General features: G+C 44.2%; 1 protein-coding gene across 1 annotated transcript in view; it reads right to left on the reverse strand.

Annotated features, from left to right (window-relative positions):
* Nucleotides 1-21310, reverse strand: part of COL27A1 (collagen type XXVII alpha 1 chain) — a 453351-nt gene that overhangs the window by 282801 nt on the left and 149240 nt on the right. The window contains exons 13-17 of the mRNA XM_063936676.1: nucleotides 20273-20326; nucleotides 19523-19567; nucleotides 12284-12337; nucleotides 11282-11326; nucleotides 779-832 (exon numbers count right to left, since the gene is read on the reverse strand). Coding sequence (XP_063792746.1) covers nucleotides 779-832; nucleotides 11282-11326; nucleotides 12284-12337; nucleotides 19523-19567; nucleotides 20273-20326 — 252 coding nt within the window. The remainder of the gene's footprint in view (nucleotides 1-778; nucleotides 833-11281; nucleotides 11327-12283; nucleotides 12338-19522; nucleotides 19568-20272; nucleotides 20327-21310) is intronic.

The raw sequence follows: 21310 nt of genomic DNA on the forward strand, positions 1-21310 counted from the left end.
GTTACAGTCATTATGGACAACATTACATATACTACTGCTAACATACAGTATGACTATAGGGCCTAATGCAGCCCTTATTGCAGCAGTAAATTTGCTGTCTAATGGGCAAAACCATGTGCACTGCGGGGGGGGGGGGGGGGGGGGCAGATGTAACATGTGCAGAGAGAGTTAGATTTGGGTGGGTTATATTGTTTCTGTGCTGGGTAAACACTGGCTGCTTTATTTTTAGACTGCAATTCAGATTTTAGTTTGAACACACCCCACCCAAATCTAACTCTCTCTAACTCTCTCTGCACATGTTACATCTGCCGCCCTGCAGTGCACATGGTTTTGCCCATTAGAGAAAGATTTTGATGCTGCAATCAGGTCTGAATTAGGCCCATAGTTTGTTGTATTTGTAGAATTTGTATTAAATTTAGCTAGGAAAAAAGCATGCCATACAATAATGAGGCAATAATTTCTGTTTTTATACTATATGCTTATTGAATATTTAGTACCCTATAGGGATTATGCCCATCAGCAGTTGCATCGCCTGCACTTACTACATTATAAACAATAGGACCATTATGCAATAGGTAGCATCTATCCTTGTGTATCAATGCCTATTTCCCTATAGATTGCAAGCTTGCGAGCAGGGCCTTCCTTCCTCTATGTCTGTCTGCTTTTACCCAGTTTTGTTCTATTACTGTTGTTCTAATTGTAAAGCGCAACAGAATATTCTAAGCTATATAAGAAACTGTTAATAAATAAATGAATGATGAGAAGTATGAAGTCTCACCTTGTCGCCTTGAAATCCAATATCTCCGGGTATCCCTGGAAATCCCTGAACGCCCTAAGTGCATATTACCAAAATGTGTTAAAAGGTGGAAAATGACATTATTAGGAGGATCTCGTATTTCTTTTATGCAATGTACAATAGAGCACGTGAACCCTCCCGCCATACCGACCTTACAGGCTCATCCTCTAACATTGCATTACAGAGATTTTCTACTGAAACACCACCACTAATTAGGATGCAATGTTTTCTACTTAACCTAGCTTTAATGACACGTTAATGGGCCAAATAATTGGTGCACCATGTCCTAAGAGGCCTAGTCCAATTCAACACCTGTATGAAGCCCGGCCAGTACGATACACAGTGGGCTCATTTTGCACCATTCCACACATAGACAATGACAATACAGAAGACGATCCAGTCAGGATTGAGGAGTAGGCTTTCCGACGGCTGTCAGGATTCCGGTGTCGGCATTCCTACTGCCGTGATCCCGACATCCGGCATCTTGACCACATCCCCAGAAGACTACCATTTCTCAACAGTGATTAAGCAAGGAGGGAAAGAGTGAGAGAGAACGCAAGAGGGGTAGAGAGAGGGAGAGCGATGGAGAGTGATATGGAGAGGGAGTGGGGGAGAGAGAGCACAAGAGGGGTAGAGAGAGAGAGGAAGAGCGAAAGAGTGATATGCGGAGAGGGGGGAGAGTGTGTGAGGGGTAAAGAAAAAGGAGAAAGAGGTGGAGAGTGATATGAAGAGAGGGAGAGGGGAAGAGAGAGAGGGAGAGGGGAAGAGAGAGAGCGAGAGCACAAGAGGAGTAGAGAGAGAGAGGAAGAGAGAAAGAGTGATATGCGGAGAGGGGGCAGAGAGTGTGAGGGGTAAAGAAAAAGGAGAAAGAGGTGGAGAGTGATATGAAGAGAGGTAGAGGGGAAGAGAGAGAGCGAGAGCACAAGAGGGGTAAAGAGAGAGAGGAAGAGAGAGAGTGATATGCGGAGAGGGGGGAGAGAGCGTGAAGGGTAAAGAAAAAGGAGAAAGAGGTGGAGAGTGATATGAAGAGAGGGAGAGGGGAAGAGAGAGAGCGAGAGCACAAGAGGAGTAGAGAGAGAGAGGAAGAGAGAAAGAGTGATATGCGGAGAGGGGGGAGAGAGCGTGAGGGGTAAAGAAAAAGGAGAAAGAGGTGGAGAGTGATATGAAGACAGGTAGAGGGGAAGAGAGAGAGTGAGAGCACAAGAGGGGTAGAGAGAGATAGGAAGAGAGAAAGAGTGATATGCGGAGAGGGGGGAGAGAGCGTGAGGGGTAAAGAAAAAGGAGAAAGAGGTGGAGAGTGATATGAAGAGAGGTAGAGGGGAAGAGAGAGAGCGAGAGCACAAGAGGAGTAGAGAGAGAGAGGAAGAGCGAAAGAGTGATATGCGGAGAGGGGGGAGAGTGTGTGAGGGGTAAAGAAAAAGGAGAAAGAGGTGGAGAGTGATATGAAGAGAGGTAGAGGGGGAAGAGAGAGAGCGAGAGCACAAGAGGAGTAGAGAGAGAGGAAGAGAGAAAGAGTGATATGCGGAGAGGGGGGAGAGTGTGTGAGGGGTAAAGAAAAAGGAGAAAGAGGTGAAGAGAGAGAGCGAGAGCACAAGAGGAGTAGAGAGAGAGAGGAAGAGAGAAAGAGTGATATGCGGAGAGTGGGGAGAGAGCGTGAGGGGTAAAGAAAAAGGAGAAAGAGGTGGAGAGTGATATGTAGAGAGGTAGAGGGGAAGAGAGAGAGCGAGAGCACAAGAGGGGTAAAGAGAGAGAGGAAGAGAGAAAGAGTGATATGCGGAGAGGGGGGAGAGAGCGTGAAGGGTAAAGAAAAAGGAGAAAGAGGTGGAGAGTGATATGAAGAGAGGGAGAGGGGAAGAGAGAGAGCGAGAGCACAAGAGGAGTAGAGAGAGAGAGGAAGAGAGAAAGAGTGATATGCGGAGAGGGGGGAGAGAGCGTGAGGGGTAAAGAAAAAGGAGAAAGAGGTGGAGAGTGATATGAAGACAGGTAGAGGGGAAGAGAGAGAGTGAGAGCACAAGAGGGGTAGAGAGAGATAGGAAGAGAGAAAGAGTGATATGCGGAGAGGGGGGAGAGAGCGTGAGGGGTAAAGAAAAAGGAGAAAGAGGTGGAGAGTGATATGAAGAGAGGTAGAGGGGAAGAGAGAGAGCGAGAGCACAAGAGGAGTAGAGAGAGAGAGGAAGAGAGAAAGAGTGATATGCGGAGAGGGGGGAGAGAGCGTGAGGGGTAAAGAAAAAGGAGAAAGAGGTGGAGAGTGATATGAAGACAGGTAGAGGGGAAGAGAGAGAGTGAGAGCACAAGAGGAGTAGAGAGAGAGAGGAAGAGAGAAAGAGTGATATGCGGAGAGGGGGGAGAGAGCGTGAGGGGTAAAGAAAAAGGAGAAAGAGGTGGAGAGTGATATGAAGAGAGGGAGAGGGGAAGAGAGAGAGCGAGAGCACAAGAGGAGTAGAGAGAGAGAGGAAGAGAGAAAGAGTGATATGCGGAGAGGGGGGAGAGAGCGTGAGGGGTAAAGAAAAAGGAGAAAGAGGTGGAGAGTGATATGAAGAGAGGTAGAGGGGGAAGAGAGAGAGCGAGAGCACAAGAGGGGTAGAGAGAGAGAGGAAGAGAGACTTTAATGCAAACTATTAAAAACACTATCATTAGCATTAACGAAAGTATGTTTTTTATTTTAAAATAAACAATTTCTCCCACACTCATTAAGAAATTGTAACTGGAGATTTTGTTTTGTCAACAAAAGTCCAAGAATTCCTTTCATGAAATACCAAAACACCTTACACAGTGCTATTTAATGTAAAATGAATGGACTGATGAACTGTCATTTGGAAACTCCTTTAACTTCTCCTGTGGTCCTGGATGACTTGTGTGTTTCATAAAGAGCTGAAATTGTGTAAATAGTTTTATAATACGCAGCTAATAGTCAAATGAATTAATGTGCATTTAAAAAAAACATATATGTAGGTATAGGTCAAGCAATATTCCAAAGGCAGGCAATGTAATATAGCAATTGAAAGGGATTTACAAGCTTCATGGCCAGCTATATAAGAAACTATCTGAATAATGGGTAACTGTGACCTAGGCACAGTGAAGGCAGAGGAAGAACATACAAACTCCACAAAGATAGGGCCCTGGATAGAATTGAAAACATGACCCTAGTACAGTGGGCAGCAATGTTAATCACTGGCCACCGTGCTTTCCATAAGCAATAACCAGAATACTTATAATGCCACTTTCTTTACTGAATAAATAGATTGGGAAGGTGAAATATATTTAGTTAGTTATGAGATTCGGATATAAAGAGGACTCCAGTACCCTGAGATGATCCTTCGGGTTCATCAGCTGTTACACATTAGTGGAGGCCTGCAATAATTATTGGCTCAACAATTAGGTGCTCAGCAGATGTCTGAACAATTGAACAATTTCAATATATGTTAGAATTCTCCATAGTACATTCTCGTTGTTTATTCCTGCCTCACATTTGTATCCAATTGAAAAAGAACAACCAAGACATAATTCATGGTTAAAGGGGGGGGGGGTGGATTCAAAGTTCCCCTATTCCCCCTCCTTTTTGGCAGCGGCTTAAAGCGCAGAACTTTGACCCTCATTCCGAGTTGTTCGCTCGCTAGCCGCTTTTCGCAGCAGTGCACACGCTAAGCCGCCGCCCTCTGGGAGTGTATCTTAGCTTAGCAGAAGTGCGAACGAAGTATTCGCAATATTGCGAAAAGATTTTACTTTGCAGTTTCTGAGTAGCTTGAGACTTACTCCTCCAGTGCGATCAGTTCAGTGCTTGTCGTTCCTGGTTTGACGTCACAAACACACCCAGCGTTCGCCCAGACACTCCCCCGTTTCTCCAGCCACTCCCGCGTTTTTCCCAGAAACTGCAGCGTTTTTCCAAACACTCCCCTAAAACGTCCAGTTTCCGCCCAGTAACACCCACTTCCTGTCACTCACACTACGATCAGCAGAACGAAGAAAAAACCTCGTAATGCCGTGAGTAAAATACCTAACTTCTTAGCAATTTTACTTGGCGCAGCCGCAGTGCGAACATTGCGCATGCGCAGTTTGCGGAAAATCGCTGCGATGCGAAGAAAAAGAACGAGCGAACAACTCGGAATGAGGGCCTTTGTTAGGCTGGAATTACAGTGACTTTCTATACTACTGCTACTAGATGAGGGATGAACACAGTTACGAGAACAGAGGCCAAGGTCTCCGAGATAGGAAAACGCCAAGAAGTGCCAAAAAAGCAACGAGCTGGGATGTGGAATACTACAAGGCCTATAATTATCTCCAAACTCATAATAGTCCGCAAGGGCGTCACATGGAAATAGTTATGGAAAGCTACCCTACCCCCCCCCCCCCCCCCCCCCCAAATTGATTTCCCTAAGTAATCTTAATAGGGGTCCTGCTGCAACAACACTAAGAAAGGGGGAACATCCTAACAAAATAAACAAGACCTACTTTAGGTTAAATTCCCAGTTATTCTTCATATTGCCTTCAAAGAATGGTCAGCGTATAATCTACATGATTTCTACTGATCGCCATGATACCCCGTAGGATGGTTCATCAGCTCCAGTGACAGAAGTACTGCACACAAAGGTCACCGACCACATCTGATCCTGCTAACTATCTGCAAGGTGCAGGAACATTACCCATGGCCGGTGCTCACTGACATAATAATAATAATAATAAAAATAATAATTTTATTTATATTGCGCTCTTTCTCCAACAGGACTCAAGGGGGACATAGGGGGTCATTCCGACCTGTTCGTATACTGCCGTTTTTCGCAGCAAGTTCACTACTGCGCATGCTTATGCACCGCAATGCACAGGCGCGTTGTGTGGGTACAAAGCAAATCGTTGCTGGGCGATGGATTTAACAAAGAATCCATTCGCACAGCCGATCGCAAGGAGATTGACAGGAAGTAGGCGTTCATGGGTGTCAACTGACCGTTTTCTGGGAGTGTTTGGAAAAACGCAGGCGTGTCCAAGCGTTTGCAGGGCAGGTGTCGGACGTCAATTCCGGGACCAGACAGGCTGAAGTGATCGCAACAGCTGAGTAAGTTCTGAGCTACTCAGAAACTGCACAAACTATTCTTGCACCGCTCGGCTGCACATGCGATCGCATCCTTGCACAGCAAATATACACTCACCAGTGGGCGGCGACTATGCGTTCGCACGGCTGCAAAAAGTTCAGACCTACTCGGAAACTGCGCAAAATGTTTTTGCAGAGCTCAGCTGCACAGGCGTTCGCACACTTGCAAAGCAAAAACACACTCCCCTATAGGAGGCGACTATCTGATCGCAGCGCTGCAAAAAGTAGCTAGCGAGCGATCAACTCGGAATGACCCCCATAGTCCTCCAAGGGATCAGAAATCCCTGAACAACTCCAAGGGATCAGCAATCCCTGGCAACTGTGCTATGGACGAATAAAAATTATCTATCAAAGGGTTCAACAAACGCTTAGACATCAACATATTAAGAGTAGCATTAACGGGCGGTGGCCAGTACTACCATGCTTACTTTGTAAAATCTTCAGAAGTGCCGAACAGACGTTAGTAACATTTACCCTGCTTTCTTACTTTTCTCAAGTGCCTTTAAAGTACTTTAAATGCATTGTAACCTACAAGTGTGCTTTTCCTGTTCCTCTCCATAGGACCCCCACTAACTCTTGAAATGTAATTTCAGACACTTTAGAGGTATTCTCCTACACAAATTTTCAGACAAGTCTGAGAACAAAACATTCCATTAAATTAACTCCTTAGAATGTCAGTGGGGTTTGGTACACCAGCGCATACGGATAGTCAAAATCCCGACGGATCCCGGTAAGTATTTAAATACTACCCCTAACCCACCCCTCCCGCAGACTAACCCTAACCGTACCCTCCGGAAGCCTAACCTTAACTGACTCCCCCACTCCCCCCTGCAGCCTAAACTTAACTGACTCCCTCCTTCCGCCCTGCAGCCTAACCCTAACCGACCCCCACCCTGAAAGCCTAACCCTAACACTCCCACTGGTTCCTGACCCTACCCCCTCGTAACTTACCGGCAGGATTGATTCTGACCTCCGGGATCCCACTGTCAGTAACGACCGTATCCCGGCAGGAGATGTTTCTATTACGGTACACCTCAAAAGTCTAAACCATGGGTCTTCAACCTGTGGCCCTCCAGCTGTTGTGGAACTACACGTCCCAGCATGCTCTGCCTCCGTTTTAGCATGCCTTAATAGCAAAAATGTGGCAAGGCATGCTGGAATGTGTAGTTCCACAGCAGCTAGAGGGCCACAGGTATAAGACCCATGCTCTAAACTGTTCAGATTCTTTGCAGGTTTTTATAGTACCTACTCCTACAGCGTATGCCCCAACAGCCAACTGCCCACTTTATACTCTACAATGACTGGCATATGATGCCCAGCAAGAAGCAACAGTTATCAGAACAGCAACATATTTAAAATAACATTTTAATAGTTAACATTTACTTTGTTTATAAATTACAACAACAATGGCTACAAAGTAAAGAAATGGGGTCTTCACTGGGGGCACGACCTTTTCGGAGAGAACACCCAGAATAGGACCCATGGAAATGGAGATATAAGCCAAATACGGTTGCCACAACTCATAATTTAGCATTAGTGTTAAAAACACCCAAAGAGTCAAGAAGTTTTCTGCCCCAAATTAGTGAATTGACCAGATATTCCCAAACTCGGCCCTCAAGGCATCTCAACAGTCCATGTTTTTTCTAGATGCTTGTCCACATTGGCCCCCCTCCTTAAAACAGATGCAAAATTGCAGTGTTTTACAGACTGAAGATGGCGCCTCCTGCAATGCAGGGAGAACTTGGAAAAAAATGTGACCTCACAACTCCCTTATTTAATTTCTATAATCTTGCTCCCGGAGATTAAATTTGATTTTTGCAAGTCTGAGAAACAGGTTTACAGGTGCTATTAATAAATGGCAAACAAGGAACACCACTTCTCCACTTGCGACTGCAGGGGTGTAACAGTCTTGTAGCGGGAACGCTCAGCCAGGGGGTGGCATCGGACATGCAGGCTGCGTAGAGTTGGCTGGAAAGAAAGTCGCCTCTTCTGCATTAAGGATTGTATGCTCCAATGCTGATGATTGTTACATCGAACCAAGCATGCAGATAGGAAAGGTCCACGGACATGGGTGAATGCATACGGGTGAAATTTCTGCACTATGGCCCTCATTCCGAGTTGTTCGCTTTTAGCAGCCGTACAAACGCTAAGTCGCCGCCCTCTGGGAGTGTATCTTAGCTTAGCAGAAGTGCGAACGAAAGGATCGCAGCGTGGCTACAAAAAAAGATTGTGTAGTTTCAGAGTAGCTGCAGACCTACTCCTACATTGCGATCACTTCAGACTATTTAGTTCCTGTTTTGACGTCACAAACACGCCCTGCGTTCGTCCAGCCACGGCCGCGTTTCCCCAGGCACGCCTGCGTTTGTATCTGACACGCCTGCGTTTTTACACACACTCCCCGAAAACGGTCAGTTACCACCCAGAAACACCCACTTCCTGTCAATCACTCTGCGGCCAGCAGTGCGATTGAAAAGCATCGCTAGAGCTTGTGTAAAACTGCATCGGCTTTTGTGAAAGTACGTCGCGCATGCGCATTGAGCCGCATACGCGTGCGCAGAAGTGACGATTTTTAGCTAACAACGGCAGCTAGCGATCAACTCGGAATAACCACCGATGTACGCAACACAGAGAGTAATTATGGGCCGCCTGTGTTCAGCTCCGTCTCAGCCCTACTGAGGCGCTCCTCATTTATTAAATGATGCCCGAAAAGCCCTTTAACGATGTGAACGAGTGCAACCGGAGTTGAAAAAGCCTTAAAAACAAAACTACAGTACTGCATTCATTCAATGATTATAGGATAACATATTTACAAGCTAAGTATAAATTCAGCGCGGCTTTCCTTAATAGAGAGTGCCTTACAGTATTCATTAGGGGATGTAGAGGACAGGCTCACCCCTACTGTGGTTTCCAAATATTTGAAGAGTACAGATGAAAAACAAAACAAAAGGGACTATTTCATACTGAGGATCGCTGGAAGGCAGAGATCAGAGGAAGTGAGGGACCGAAAACAAACCACAACAGGACGCAAAAATTCTTATGCGCTTTTGAACGAGGACATCAAGCTTTGGACGTTGTCCAATGAAGTCTGGAGCATTTTGTACATCAGCTGCAAAGAGGAGTCCTATCGCCAGAGGAAGCCCCATGCTGAATAAGTTATTCACGCTCCCTCATACTATCCCCAATTAGACAGCTACATACAAGGTCAGTGACTCTTACTTTTACTTCACAAGCACAAACAAGAGTTAAGCATTCGCTTTAAGCACGTGCAGTAATTATCCCTTGCTGTATTATTCTTCTGGTGCAACTTAACAATAAGACAAACGATCGGATGTTACAAAAAGGAACGGATTTGGCATGCTTCTAGCAAAAGGACTGCTCATTCTAAAACATTTAAAAAAAAAAACCTGTACTCTGTGATATTGTTCTCTGGCACCACAACTGAAGCCTCACTAACACCAGAACTATACACCTCATCTATCAATAACCATCAGGTATACACAATGATGCAATCAATCCAATACGGTAGGTTTGGCTGCCGCTACTCACTACAGTGAGCACAGGCATTCGCCAGGGAACCCTGCACGTAGGTATCAGCCCCCGAGTGAGTCATGATTGGCAGGAATGGGTTAATGATAAAGAGCTACAGGAGTACCAGTAACTGTTCTGATTGAGGGTAGTGAGGTACCAGACAATGGTATGGCTGCCTGTAGCTAAGCTCGAGGCACTGAAGTTCCAGAGTCTGTACTGTATGACTGATGATAGTGAGGGATGAGGCACAGGAGTACAGAAGGCTGAATATCAGATTTTGAATGATTTCTAAGCAGGTGCCTAGCACTGAAGTTCCGGCACCTGACAGATCACACAGCAGGTTTATAAACCCTGCAGTGTAAAAGAGGAAGCAAGCCAATCGGAAAATGTAGTCACATGTCCACGGATTTAAGAAGCAGGCATACACTCGCGCTTCCACAATCAAGATGGTGGTGTCTGGGACACAGCGCTGATGCCAAGACCGCCCCAGAGAGCAAGACAGCCCCCCGCAAGCAACAAACAGATATCCTAGGAACCAGCACTCTCCTAAATTAGTCTATTCAATCGTGACTCCTGTACAATGCTTTAAAGGACCAATAAGACCAAACATACAAGTTGGATGGAATAAAAGAGCTACTACAAATATATATATATATATATATATATATATATATATATATATATATATATGTGATGGTGGAGGAAGTTCTTTTCTATGCATCCTGTTAGTACAGGTTGAGTATCCCTTATCCAAAATGCTTGGGACCAGAGGTATTTTGGATATTGGATTTTTCCGTATTTTGGAATAATTGCATACCATAATGAGATATCATGGTGTTGGGACCCAAGTCTAAGCACAGAATGCATTTATGTTTCATATACACCTTATACACACAGCCTGAAGGTAATTTTAGCCAATAATTTTAATAACTTTGTGCATTAAACAAAGTGTATGTACATTCACACAATTCATTCATGTTTCATATACACCTTATACACACTGCCTGAAGGTCATTTGATACAATATGTTTAATAACTTTGTGTATTAAACAAAGTTTGTGTACATTGAGCCATCAGAAAACAAAGGTTTCACTATCTCACTCTCGCTCAAAAAATTCTGTATTTCGGAATATTTGGATATGGGATACTCAACCTGTAATCCCACCAGAATATATTGCAACCAGCTACTGTATATTTATTGTGGAAAAAGCCAGAAAACTGAAAACTAGCATCCATTTAGCAGCCACTTATCAAATACAAATATCTAACGTTCTATTTAGGTATGGAGTCTGGCATATATGTTTGTAATTAGGATTAGAAGAAGATTGCATTTTAAAATAAGTGGTCATTTAAAATGTTCTGGATGCACATTATTCTTAACACTGTAATGATATAATAGACTAGTAGCTGCTGTCCAATAAAACAAGGGACTTTTACAAAGGCTGTTGCAAAGAATAAAGGTAGTGTTACCCACAGCAACCAATCACATGCCAAGAAAATGAAAGTTGGAATCTGATTGGATGCTATGGGCAGCACCGCCTTTCTCCTTTGCACTAGTTGCCATAAACGGGCACCATTTTGTCTTCTTGGAAAGCCTATAGTGATACAATGACGATGGCTAGTCAGAGACGAAATACAACCCCTTCCAAAGCCAAATCCTAAAACACTGACTTAACATCTCCCAGTACTGGTTGCTGTATATAAGTCAATGGAGACCATCCTGTTTTCCAGCCATTACACTGCATGTATCTTTCACCTGTGGAGACTAAAGGTCAGTTCTATACCCGGCCGCCTGGATACAGATCTGAGAAGAGACAGGGATATTGGAGTCTTTGCATGCAAAACACAATGCAGTAAGGGAGTATTCTGGTCACCTTATCACCTTTCAGTCCAGATTCTCCTGCGTTCCCCGGCAGCCCCTGGAAAACAGTAAAGCACCCAACATTTGAAGTTGCAGACACCAAAATCCGGCTCCAGTGCTAGAGACTTTATATTTGATAGCTCTGATGGTGCAGGGATGTATGTCAATGGCGCTAGAAAAATGATTATGTCTATCAGACATATCTTCTTTCTGGGTCAATTGCATTTAATGTTTACTAATACTTAAAACTGTATCTGACATGAAAACAAAATCAATATTACTGAGCTGAGTAACATACTGTACATTAAACAACTACAGTGTTTATATTGCACATCGTTAGCTGTTACATTTGGCCCAGAATGTGATAGATAGATCTGCATGTAGGAAAGCAGTGTGTGTGTGTGTGTGTGTGTGTGTGTGTGTGTGTGTGTGTGTGTGTGTGTGTGTGTGTGTGTGTGTGTGTGTGTGTGTGTGTGTGTGTGTGCGCCATAGTGCCAGGGAGATCACAGCAGCTCAACTGACTGCACTTTTAGCTTTATAAAATGTGAGCACTGTCATACTGATGTGTGTTTGTTTGGGTTGGATAGTGGGTGGAGAGAAGTGTTATTGTAATTGAAGGGAAGTTATTCGATTTCTTTATAACGTAGCAACAGTAGAGTATCGAGTTAGGGTAGATGCTAGATCCAAGTGGCCTAAGGGACCTATGACGTCAGGGGTAAGAGTCACGTCACCAGGGGGAGGAGCTAGACCAGCGGGATAGTTCTTATACTATCCACACCACCAACTACTACCTTTAGTAACCCGGTGTTGAGCGAAGCCCGCAGTGGTACTTTTCGGGTACCCTGTTTGCCCGTGGCTCCTCCCCCTGGTGACGTGGCTCCGCCCCCGGTAACGTCAAAGGTCCCTTACCCCACTCGGATTTAGAACCAACCATCAAGTTAGTGGTGAGCAATTTATTCTGCTTTCATTTCTAAATAGCCAGCAAGTGATACTGTATTTCCATGTTGTCACTTACCTTCAAACCTTTGGGTCCCATGTAACCAATAGATCCAACAGCACCCATGTCCCCCTGAGAGGAGAAAGAACACATTTTAGACAATATGATAAGGTCACCGAGTTTCCATGTAAAACATCTTAATTTACAGAAAAGTGTTAAAAAAATCAGCATAAAAATGCCCCAAACATCAACCTTCGAAAACCCAAATGCCCCTACAGCTTATGCTGCATAACCCGAAACCTCTGCGTGTTCTACCAGCTACAGTCCCACGTAATCTCTGTGTCCCACCAACATTGTCAGCTCGTCCTATCCCGATAGAGTATAAGCTCCTACACGTGGGGCCTCATATACGTGTTCTATTTGTATGTGTGATTTGTGACTGCAGAGTTTTATTTGAACCTTACAAATAAGTGAACAATTCTGGATATTAATGGCTATAAGCGAATATGACGTTAGATACAAATGGCTACACTGAAGTATTAGAAACACATATGGGGTTATCAGTGGCAGGTACATCCAATTCATACTTTTAGGAGATCATTCGGCTACTATTGTACTTTGTTTCATATTTGACACCAGGATAGCACTAATTTGAGCAAAGATGATGGAGGGCACGTGCAATGTGTGCCTTAGTAATGGGCAGACTAAACAGGCAAAATTGATTTTATGTGGAGGACTTTTGATAATTTAAATATCAGTATCACAAGGGAAGGACACAAAGCAAAACTGTCCATCAACTGTGAGGTAGTGTGAAGCTTATATCAGAGAGGAACACTGATAATCAGGTGCAAAAGGCAGAAGTACTCCTCCGCTAGAGTACTAGAAAACCATATACCATGTGCTAAAAAAAAAAAAACAACATGAGTGGGAGAAGCTATGTATATAAATACATAACACACAGAAAAAGGAATAGAGAAAACGGAATTTGTGCAAAATACTATGCTAAATTCCAAACACCCTGGTGTGATTTGCTTCTAACGGCAAAAGAGTGACTCCAGTACTGGATACGATGACCACGTAATAAATATATATAGATGTGTGTATACATGTTGAAATTCAATAAATACTGGAAGTCACGACTACCATAAACTTTGCAAACTAATTCAGCTACATACTAATAGCGTGGTGTTCAAAGGGTTGCTTTTCCTATGGCCTGGCGGCAAGCGAGGTCTTCTACTATAACTTTATCTACATTGGATATCTTCCCATCTGTGTACAGTGGCTTGGCCCTGGGCTGGGATCCAAGGATAGTTCACAAGGGCTGAGAGAGCTTTCTCTGACTGGCGTAGAATGCGGCCCTTGTCTGCTAGTTACCTGGCTCTAGTGGCGGCAACTACTGAAACAGAGAGGGAGCGGCGATAGATCAAAGAAACACGAGATGTGTCCTTCATTTTTCAACAAGCCTGGGACAGATATAATCAGTGGACCTGGTATTGTGCTGGAGACTTGATCTACTGAGAGGCAAAGGATGGTCTCAATGCACGAAACACAAAGGGCCATTCATTAGGCTTGTGCTCTCCTAGCTGTGGTATTATAGGCATCAATGAGGCTAAACTGTGCAACGTTGCCCCTTCCTTGTGGCTGGTGGATGGGCTTTCTTCCATCTGAAACGGTCTTTGGCTGCTCAGCCAATTAAATCAGTTCAACATTTTTACCCCAAGGCTCGTTATCACACAAGCATTTCCTTCAATGTGAAACTGACCTTTATGTTTTCATTACGTATCAGTAGCTTCCTGGAAATGTCTGTATTATGCTGGAATTTTACACTGGTCATTATTAAGGACCCATGAGGGTTCCGCTGGGCAGGTAAGATCAGGCACCTGGACGCACATTAGCTGTGCGGCAGGGGCAAGGCTCAGGCTAGGCAGGAGAGGTTGGTGTCCTGGGATACTCAGCCTTGAGGCAGTTGAGCGGTTAGTTTGGGTTAGAACTGAATATAAATAACTGCTAATAAATAAGTGTATATGTATAAAATACAAATAGATTTTATGTGCAGGCATTAGCCTCTGTTTTGTCTACATGATTAATCCACTCTTTAATCATTAATTCAAGAAAGTGAATATTGTTATATAGGATGGACGGGATCCGGTCTCTAGGTCGACAAGACTTAGGTCGACACTGTCTAGGTTGACCACTATTGGTCGACAGAAAGGAGGTTGACATGGTTTCTAGATCGACATGACAAAAGGCTGACATGAGTTTTTCACTTTATTTATTTATTTTATTTTTTTTGAACTTTTTCATACTTCACGATCCACGTGGACTACAATTGGGAACGGTAACCTGTGCTGAGCACAGCGAGGCGCCTTGCCCGAAGCATGGTGAGCAAAGCGAGCCATGCGAGGGGACACGGTGCACTAATTGGGGTTCCCGCTCACTCTACAAAGAAAACAACCGCCAAAAAATAAAAATAAAACTTTTTCATGTCGACATAGTACATGTCGACCTAGAAACCATGTCAACCTTACTGTCGACCAATAGTGGTCGACCTAGACACTGTCGATCTTAGTCTATTCTATGTAACATACCACACCCAGGATGGACTACGCCGTGTTTGAAGGAATATAAAAGTGACCAAGCACAACATTTTATTACTGTCCAATGTGTGGGGGTATTTATAAATACAATTCGTATCTATGATTTTAGCCATCAATAAAAGGTTACGTATTATGGGCCTAATTCAGCATGGATCGTTATTCTGAGAAATTGCAGTTGTCTGCGAGTAGAAAGGCGCCACCCCGACAGGGAGAAAAAACGCCCCGTGTAAGTTTGCGAAGGCATGGCAGATCACTCTCCATTTGCAGATGCGTACGCAATTTCCGGAACATGGAAGATTTTTTGGCATCTGAGCAAACGTGAGTAGGTCTGTAGCTGCAACTAATCTGCGACTGAGACGGCCTAGAAGTGGTCTGCGCTTATGTCAGAGGCCTTCCCCAAAAACGGCTGGGCACGCCTGAGTTTTTTCCGACACACCCAGAAAATGGCAGGTTTCCTCCCAGAAACGCCGGCATCCTGTCAGTCAAAAAGCAGCTACACTGCAATTACGATCCTTACGCAATTTCTGCCGCTATTACCCTCGCGCGTGCGCAATGTAAACGCTAGGCATGTGCAGTGGTTTGATAATTGCTCAATTTGCAAATTCTCTGAATAACGTTCCATGCTGAATCAGGCACTCCGGGGGTTATACAGATATGAACGAGGATGGCTGCATATGCAGCCAGATCTGCGTTCATCTCTGCGCATGCTGGAGGCTGCCAAGCGCAAGGCAAGGCCGCCCAGCATGCGTAAGGCCGCCTCCCGATGCATTCGCAATCTAATTGCGAACGAATCGGATCTAAGGTCAGGTGGTCAGCTGCCATGTTTTTCCAGTCACGCCGCCGCCCCGAAAACGGTCCCGGCCCTCCCCCGTTCGCCCTGCCCCCCTTAACGCAGCGTCACCATCCCGAAAAAGCCAGCCACTGTCAATCACATTGTAGTCGCATCCATCGGGGATCGATATCGGCAAACTGCTCTGCAATCCGCATTAGCGGCAGGACCTGAACGACCCTCTATGTCCCCAATGCTGAGTGGGGATAGAGCGCAGGATTAGTTTTTAAAACATTTTTCGTACCGTCCTTGACTTATGGGAGCTACAGTGCAGAACGTATAACAGGCATGAATACAATTTTTCTGTTTTCTGTCAACAAACATATTAGCTGGGTACTTGTGTTGTTTGTTGTAGCTGAATGCCACACCATTATAAAGCAGTGGTACAGTACTCGGCTCTCTGCCTTCTAATACATGAAAGGTTACCGGTCAGAGCCAAGCTTCTGAGCGTACAGCCTGCGACGCTGCGAAGAGGGTATGCTACAACAAGCCTGTTCTTTGTACAGCCACATATAAAGACCTCTTCAGGCTTCTGTTTATCCAGGACAAGCCCCAGCTATTTCCAACCACATTAGGCTCACGTTACACCAATTGCTGCCCTTTAATAAGAGTTTTCGGAATAAGCCACCTGCGGACACCCAAAAGAATGCGGCGGACAAATGGGACCCAGTCCCAGGGACATTCTGCAGATTGCAAATCAGCACTTTAGGCCTCGGCACAATATGGTGGCTTGTGCCAATGTTATTTAGCCCTGTGCCCTTAATTATCATAAGTATGAATAGAATGAATCAGTAATTTGCAGAAATAACAACATATGTTAATGGATGCCACAAAACCCACTGATTGCTATGTTTATATACAGTGCTGTAAAAGGTGCATGTATATTTTTTCCTCTCTGTGGGTTTATTAAGCTCTTTCAGATGAACTAGTATTCAGCGCTTATTTCTTAATACAAACAGGTAATATTTGTGGTAAGGCAAAAGAATTATGTGTTTAGTGGAATTAATTCAACATTAACATAATTGCAGAACAGGACATTCCATAAAAGCACAGACATTTAAATATTGGAGAACTACAAGACCCAGCACGCTGCTGCCACCACATGCTGGGACTTCCGGTTAAAAACACCTGGAAACTCCCTTAAAAACCAAAGCCTGATATATAGTGTCTATGACCCGTCCTTCCATCTACTTCTAATGTCTCATCATTTTAAACCCCTGGACGCCCTTTGATCTCTCCCCTCCGTCTACAGCAAACCCTTCTGAATTCCCCAATTGTATTAACCTCTGTCACCTCTCCCGGGTGGGCATGTGGTCAGCCTCCCTCCCTTTCAATGCTCTCCATACCTGACAACCTCCACCTTCAAAGTGTGAACTCTTCTGACCGAAATATGCGTCTCTCAGGTGTACTAAATCACTGGGTATTATTGGACACAAGATGTTTTAAAGACCACATTAAATGTCCTGTGATCTTTTCCTATAATTAGGAGGTTTGCTTTTAATGACTTAGGACTGTAGAACTGTATTTCTATATAATCGTTACCGACTGTTGCTTTTTACAGGGAAGTTACCCGTTTGTGACCCGCATGCCTGTCTTTTTTCACATTTCCTATGTAAGGTTCCTTTTTATTTTAAAGTGTCTGAACACATCTAATAACTTGAAACAGGTAACAGTTTGTCTGTTTACAGTGCATCATCCTACATCGGAATACATATGATATCCCGGCAGACGCGAAGCCGGCTGTCACTATACCGACCATACCATCCACATATAGCAGTGTATAAACTGTACCTGGGATATAGTGGCACATCTAGCTGCTCAGTCTGAGCCCCGCCCAGATGGCTCCATTTAATTTGGCTAGCTGCATGTGTATGTGGCCAGATAAGACACAGATCTGGTTGGTCGGCACTGAAGAATAGCGGACGTTCATTGGCAGATGTAGGGGGATGCAGTCAATACGCCGATGGAATCCCGACAAACGCTCGGTATTCCCACTTGGTTGGTGGGTCACGCCACCAACCGAGTGAGAAGAGAACCTGTGGTGAGTGAAGCCAGCCACCGGGCCCGATGCATGGCGAGCCCACTTGCCCCGATTCTGGCAGACGGTATGCCGCTGTCATTATAGTGACAGCCGGCATCCCGTCTGCCGAGATATCATATGTATTCCATGTGGATAGTACATTTTCATTTAAGAGGAATATAGGATATTGTGAAGACTGTGCAGGAAGACCGGCAATGATCTAAAATGAGTTGCAAAGACCGATAAACACACAAAAAAGAATATATAACACCATATATAATAACATTGTAGTAGTATTCCACATAGATTTACAGGTCATGGGCCCTGGATTTCCAAATGCACTTCCAAAAAATGTGAGGTCCCCTTTTCCTGTCTGCTTATCAATGGATGAAAGGGCTTCTGAGGCAAAGAATATTTTTCCATGTGGTTAAGTCGGGACTTGAGGTAATAAATTTCAACCAAGACGCAAGGTACAATTTCCTGACGGTGTTTTCCTACAGCAGGCGATGGCTCACACATGGGAGCACTGTGCCGGTGTAATCTGCTATTTCACTCTTTATGTAATTTTTCTTCAGGTTATGAGGACAAATGGATTATGTGCACAAACTGAAATATTCTTCAGGCATTAGTTTTCATGACTGGAGCATCTTAACTACACATTATCAAGTTATTTGTGATCTGATTTTATGGCCGGCCACACACACGGTGTCAGAATCTATTCTTTAGTCTAAAATAAAAATCTGAGAGTGCTGCCTATAAATTCAGTAGGAGTTTGCGTTTTTCCCAATCTGCGGGTCGTGGTACGCAGTGCCTCACACCTTGATTACGTCGACATTTCCTAGTAAAATCATAGACTTCATTCTTCATGTAAGCTCAGGTCACAAAATGGCTGCCTCCTTCGAATTTACAAAGCACCCGCTTGACCTTGGCTGGTTTACACTTCACAATTAACCACTCCTGTGTGTGAACAATGAGTACAGCACAGATAGCACACAGACAAGAGAAGCCTGAGTAAATGGGCACAAATTAAATGACATCTGCTGCTGTAACATGCACAGTTAACCCAATGTATTACTCTCCAGGACTTATATAACCACTAGGACTATAAACAAATTCTAACCTATCATACTATGGGTCTCAGTATGTATTACCGGCAGACGGAATGCCGGTCCGTATTACGACAGCGGCATCCCGCTTGCCGGAATGCTGGCAGCAGGGCGAGCGCTAAAAGTCACCTTGCAGACACGCTGCTCTCGCCACACTGCGGGCTCAGTGGCTCGCTGCGATCACCACAGGATCTATTCCCACTCTACGAGTGGGAATAGCCCTGGTGCGTCGGGATTCCAGCTTCCGGCATTGTCGGCTGTTGGGATTTCAGCGTCGGTATCCTGAACGCCCGGATCCCGACAGCCGGCAAATTGACTGCATCCCATACTATGTATGAAAACACTTCTGCAGTCACTCTTGAGATGGAAGCTTGCCAGAGCGGATCATATTATCCAATAAATAAATGCATTGGAAAAAAAAAAAAAAGACAGGAGAGAATTCTCTTGCTACCTACTTCCAGATGGACAGGCAAGGCTCTACACAGAATCCCGCCCACAGCCTTGCGTACACAAGGCGGATACCAGGCTTCCCTAATTAAAATAGTTGGTATTTTATGATGGAAACACACAGGCAATAAACACCTCCTCTGCTAGGAGGAAAAACGTGTTTGCACAGTGTGGGTAAAATGAAATTAATTCAAGCTAAGATTAATAAATAACAAACAAGCCTTTTTTTGTAAACAGCGCTCTTAGCGCAGAGCCTGGGAGAGATTCCACTGGGAAAGATTTGATGGGATGGAGGCTTTATGTATACAATGTACTTACAATGAATCCGAGGACTCCGGCAGGACCTGGAGGACCCAACTCTCCCTGCAAATTTAGGATAAAAAAATAAATAAGAAGGGATAGATCAATCAATAAAACATTAAAGGATACATTGGCCACAAAATGCCTGAACTGAGGGCAGAGGCTAAATCGGTAATCTGAGAGTTCACAAAGGTTGACCTTTCATATTTGGCCATTTTTACCTTGGCAAGTTTAGACTGAGACCCCCCTACACCCAGAGGCATGGTACTAATCCCAAGCAAGGGATTCGTGTATCAGTCACTACACTCCACAGAGAAAGCTATTTGATGGCTGAACTGATACTGCAACTACACATTCCAAAGGAACTGGCATCAACCGCTTTCCTAAAGTCCACTTTGTGCCTCACACCTCCGTGATGATGAGGTTAGTTCCTATTTAAATCAAGAGCTGCACTGACATCAATATTGGTTCAGGTTATAAATAAAGGACTTTCTCCAGTGTATAGGTAACATTTATACATTCCTTTAATGGATTTCTAATACACAATTCCAATTATTAAACTGCTAAACACATGTCCAGCTTGGCCAGAGTAGGGATTTCATTTGTTTATATTGTACTGTGGATCAGTAACATTTACATGCATCTCCTCATGCAAAGCGTGACTTAAGACATTCCTTATTCCTGTATTCCATTTAACAGCCTCCTGCAAAAAATTAAAACACCTCATTTCAGAACAATAGTTCTTGTGTTGGATGACAAATTACTCACGGGGTTGCCGTCAAGTCCCGGGGGACCCCTCTCTCCGAAGTCACCAGGAAATCCCTTTAAGGAAGAGAAAAAGGGAAAAATATATAGAAACTATAGTAGAATTCCAGTAGGATCACACAAAGAGAGAAGAACACAGCATTCTACTAGAGAATGACATGCAAGATACACAGCAGAGACATTGGCAGGATACATCGACGATGTTCTAAGCTTTGAAGAACTGGCAAAACCGATGCATAGGCCTTAGAAAACAATAATTAGTAGGGTGGATTAACTGGGATAGAAAAAGAAAAATGCCTGCAACACAACGATTCAGGAACCCTGCTACAGTACGTGGTATTGTTCTGTCTATGGTCCATGTGAATGTGAGTTTTAGTTAAACTGGTTGCTGTAAATTATGATTTTACATGCCCTCCTGCGACTTTTACTAGTAGATTCTTTTATCATTCTAACTTCATTCTGTGCTTTTCAGTCTCACTTCATGGTTTTTCAGGGGATTGGGGTTTGGTTTTATTGCCCATCGATACAGCTCTGAAAGGAAGGGCAATGTAAATAAAAAATTCTGTTTTACAACATATCTAAGGGCCACATTCTGAGATATATTTATGTAAACCCGATGGTTTATGTACATCTCTGGGGGTTTCAGATACTGAGCGTGTGCAGATCTCTGTCTGCGACAACATGCGCTTGGGGAGTGAGGAACGGGCGGCGTCAGCAAGCCATTTAGAAATTGGGGTAGATACGGCCACATTTTCTGGGTGTGCCCAGGTCAGTGGCTGTATCCATGGATGCAGTTTCTGGCCCTAAATGCACTTTTAAAATGTAGATGTTTTTATGAAGGTTAACATGCAAGTAAGGTCATGTGCATATGGCTGTGTTTGTTTAAGCCTCTCCTCTGTTCCGTGGGCAGAAGGACAAAGGAGAGACTGATGACTGCCCAGAGTAATGGATATCTATGGAGTCACATAATGAAAGTGTACAAGGGCGCTTACTGAACCAGGTGTCCGTGCAGAGATGGGGAGAGTAGGTTATGCTGTCGTT

The sequence above is a fragment of the Pseudophryne corroboree genome, chromosome 8, assembly GCF_028390025.1.
Source record: "Pseudophryne corroboree isolate aPseCor3 chromosome 8, aPseCor3.hap2, whole genome shotgun sequence".
Taxonomy (NCBI): domain Eukaryota; kingdom Metazoa; phylum Chordata; class Amphibia; order Anura; family Myobatrachidae; genus Pseudophryne; species Pseudophryne corroboree.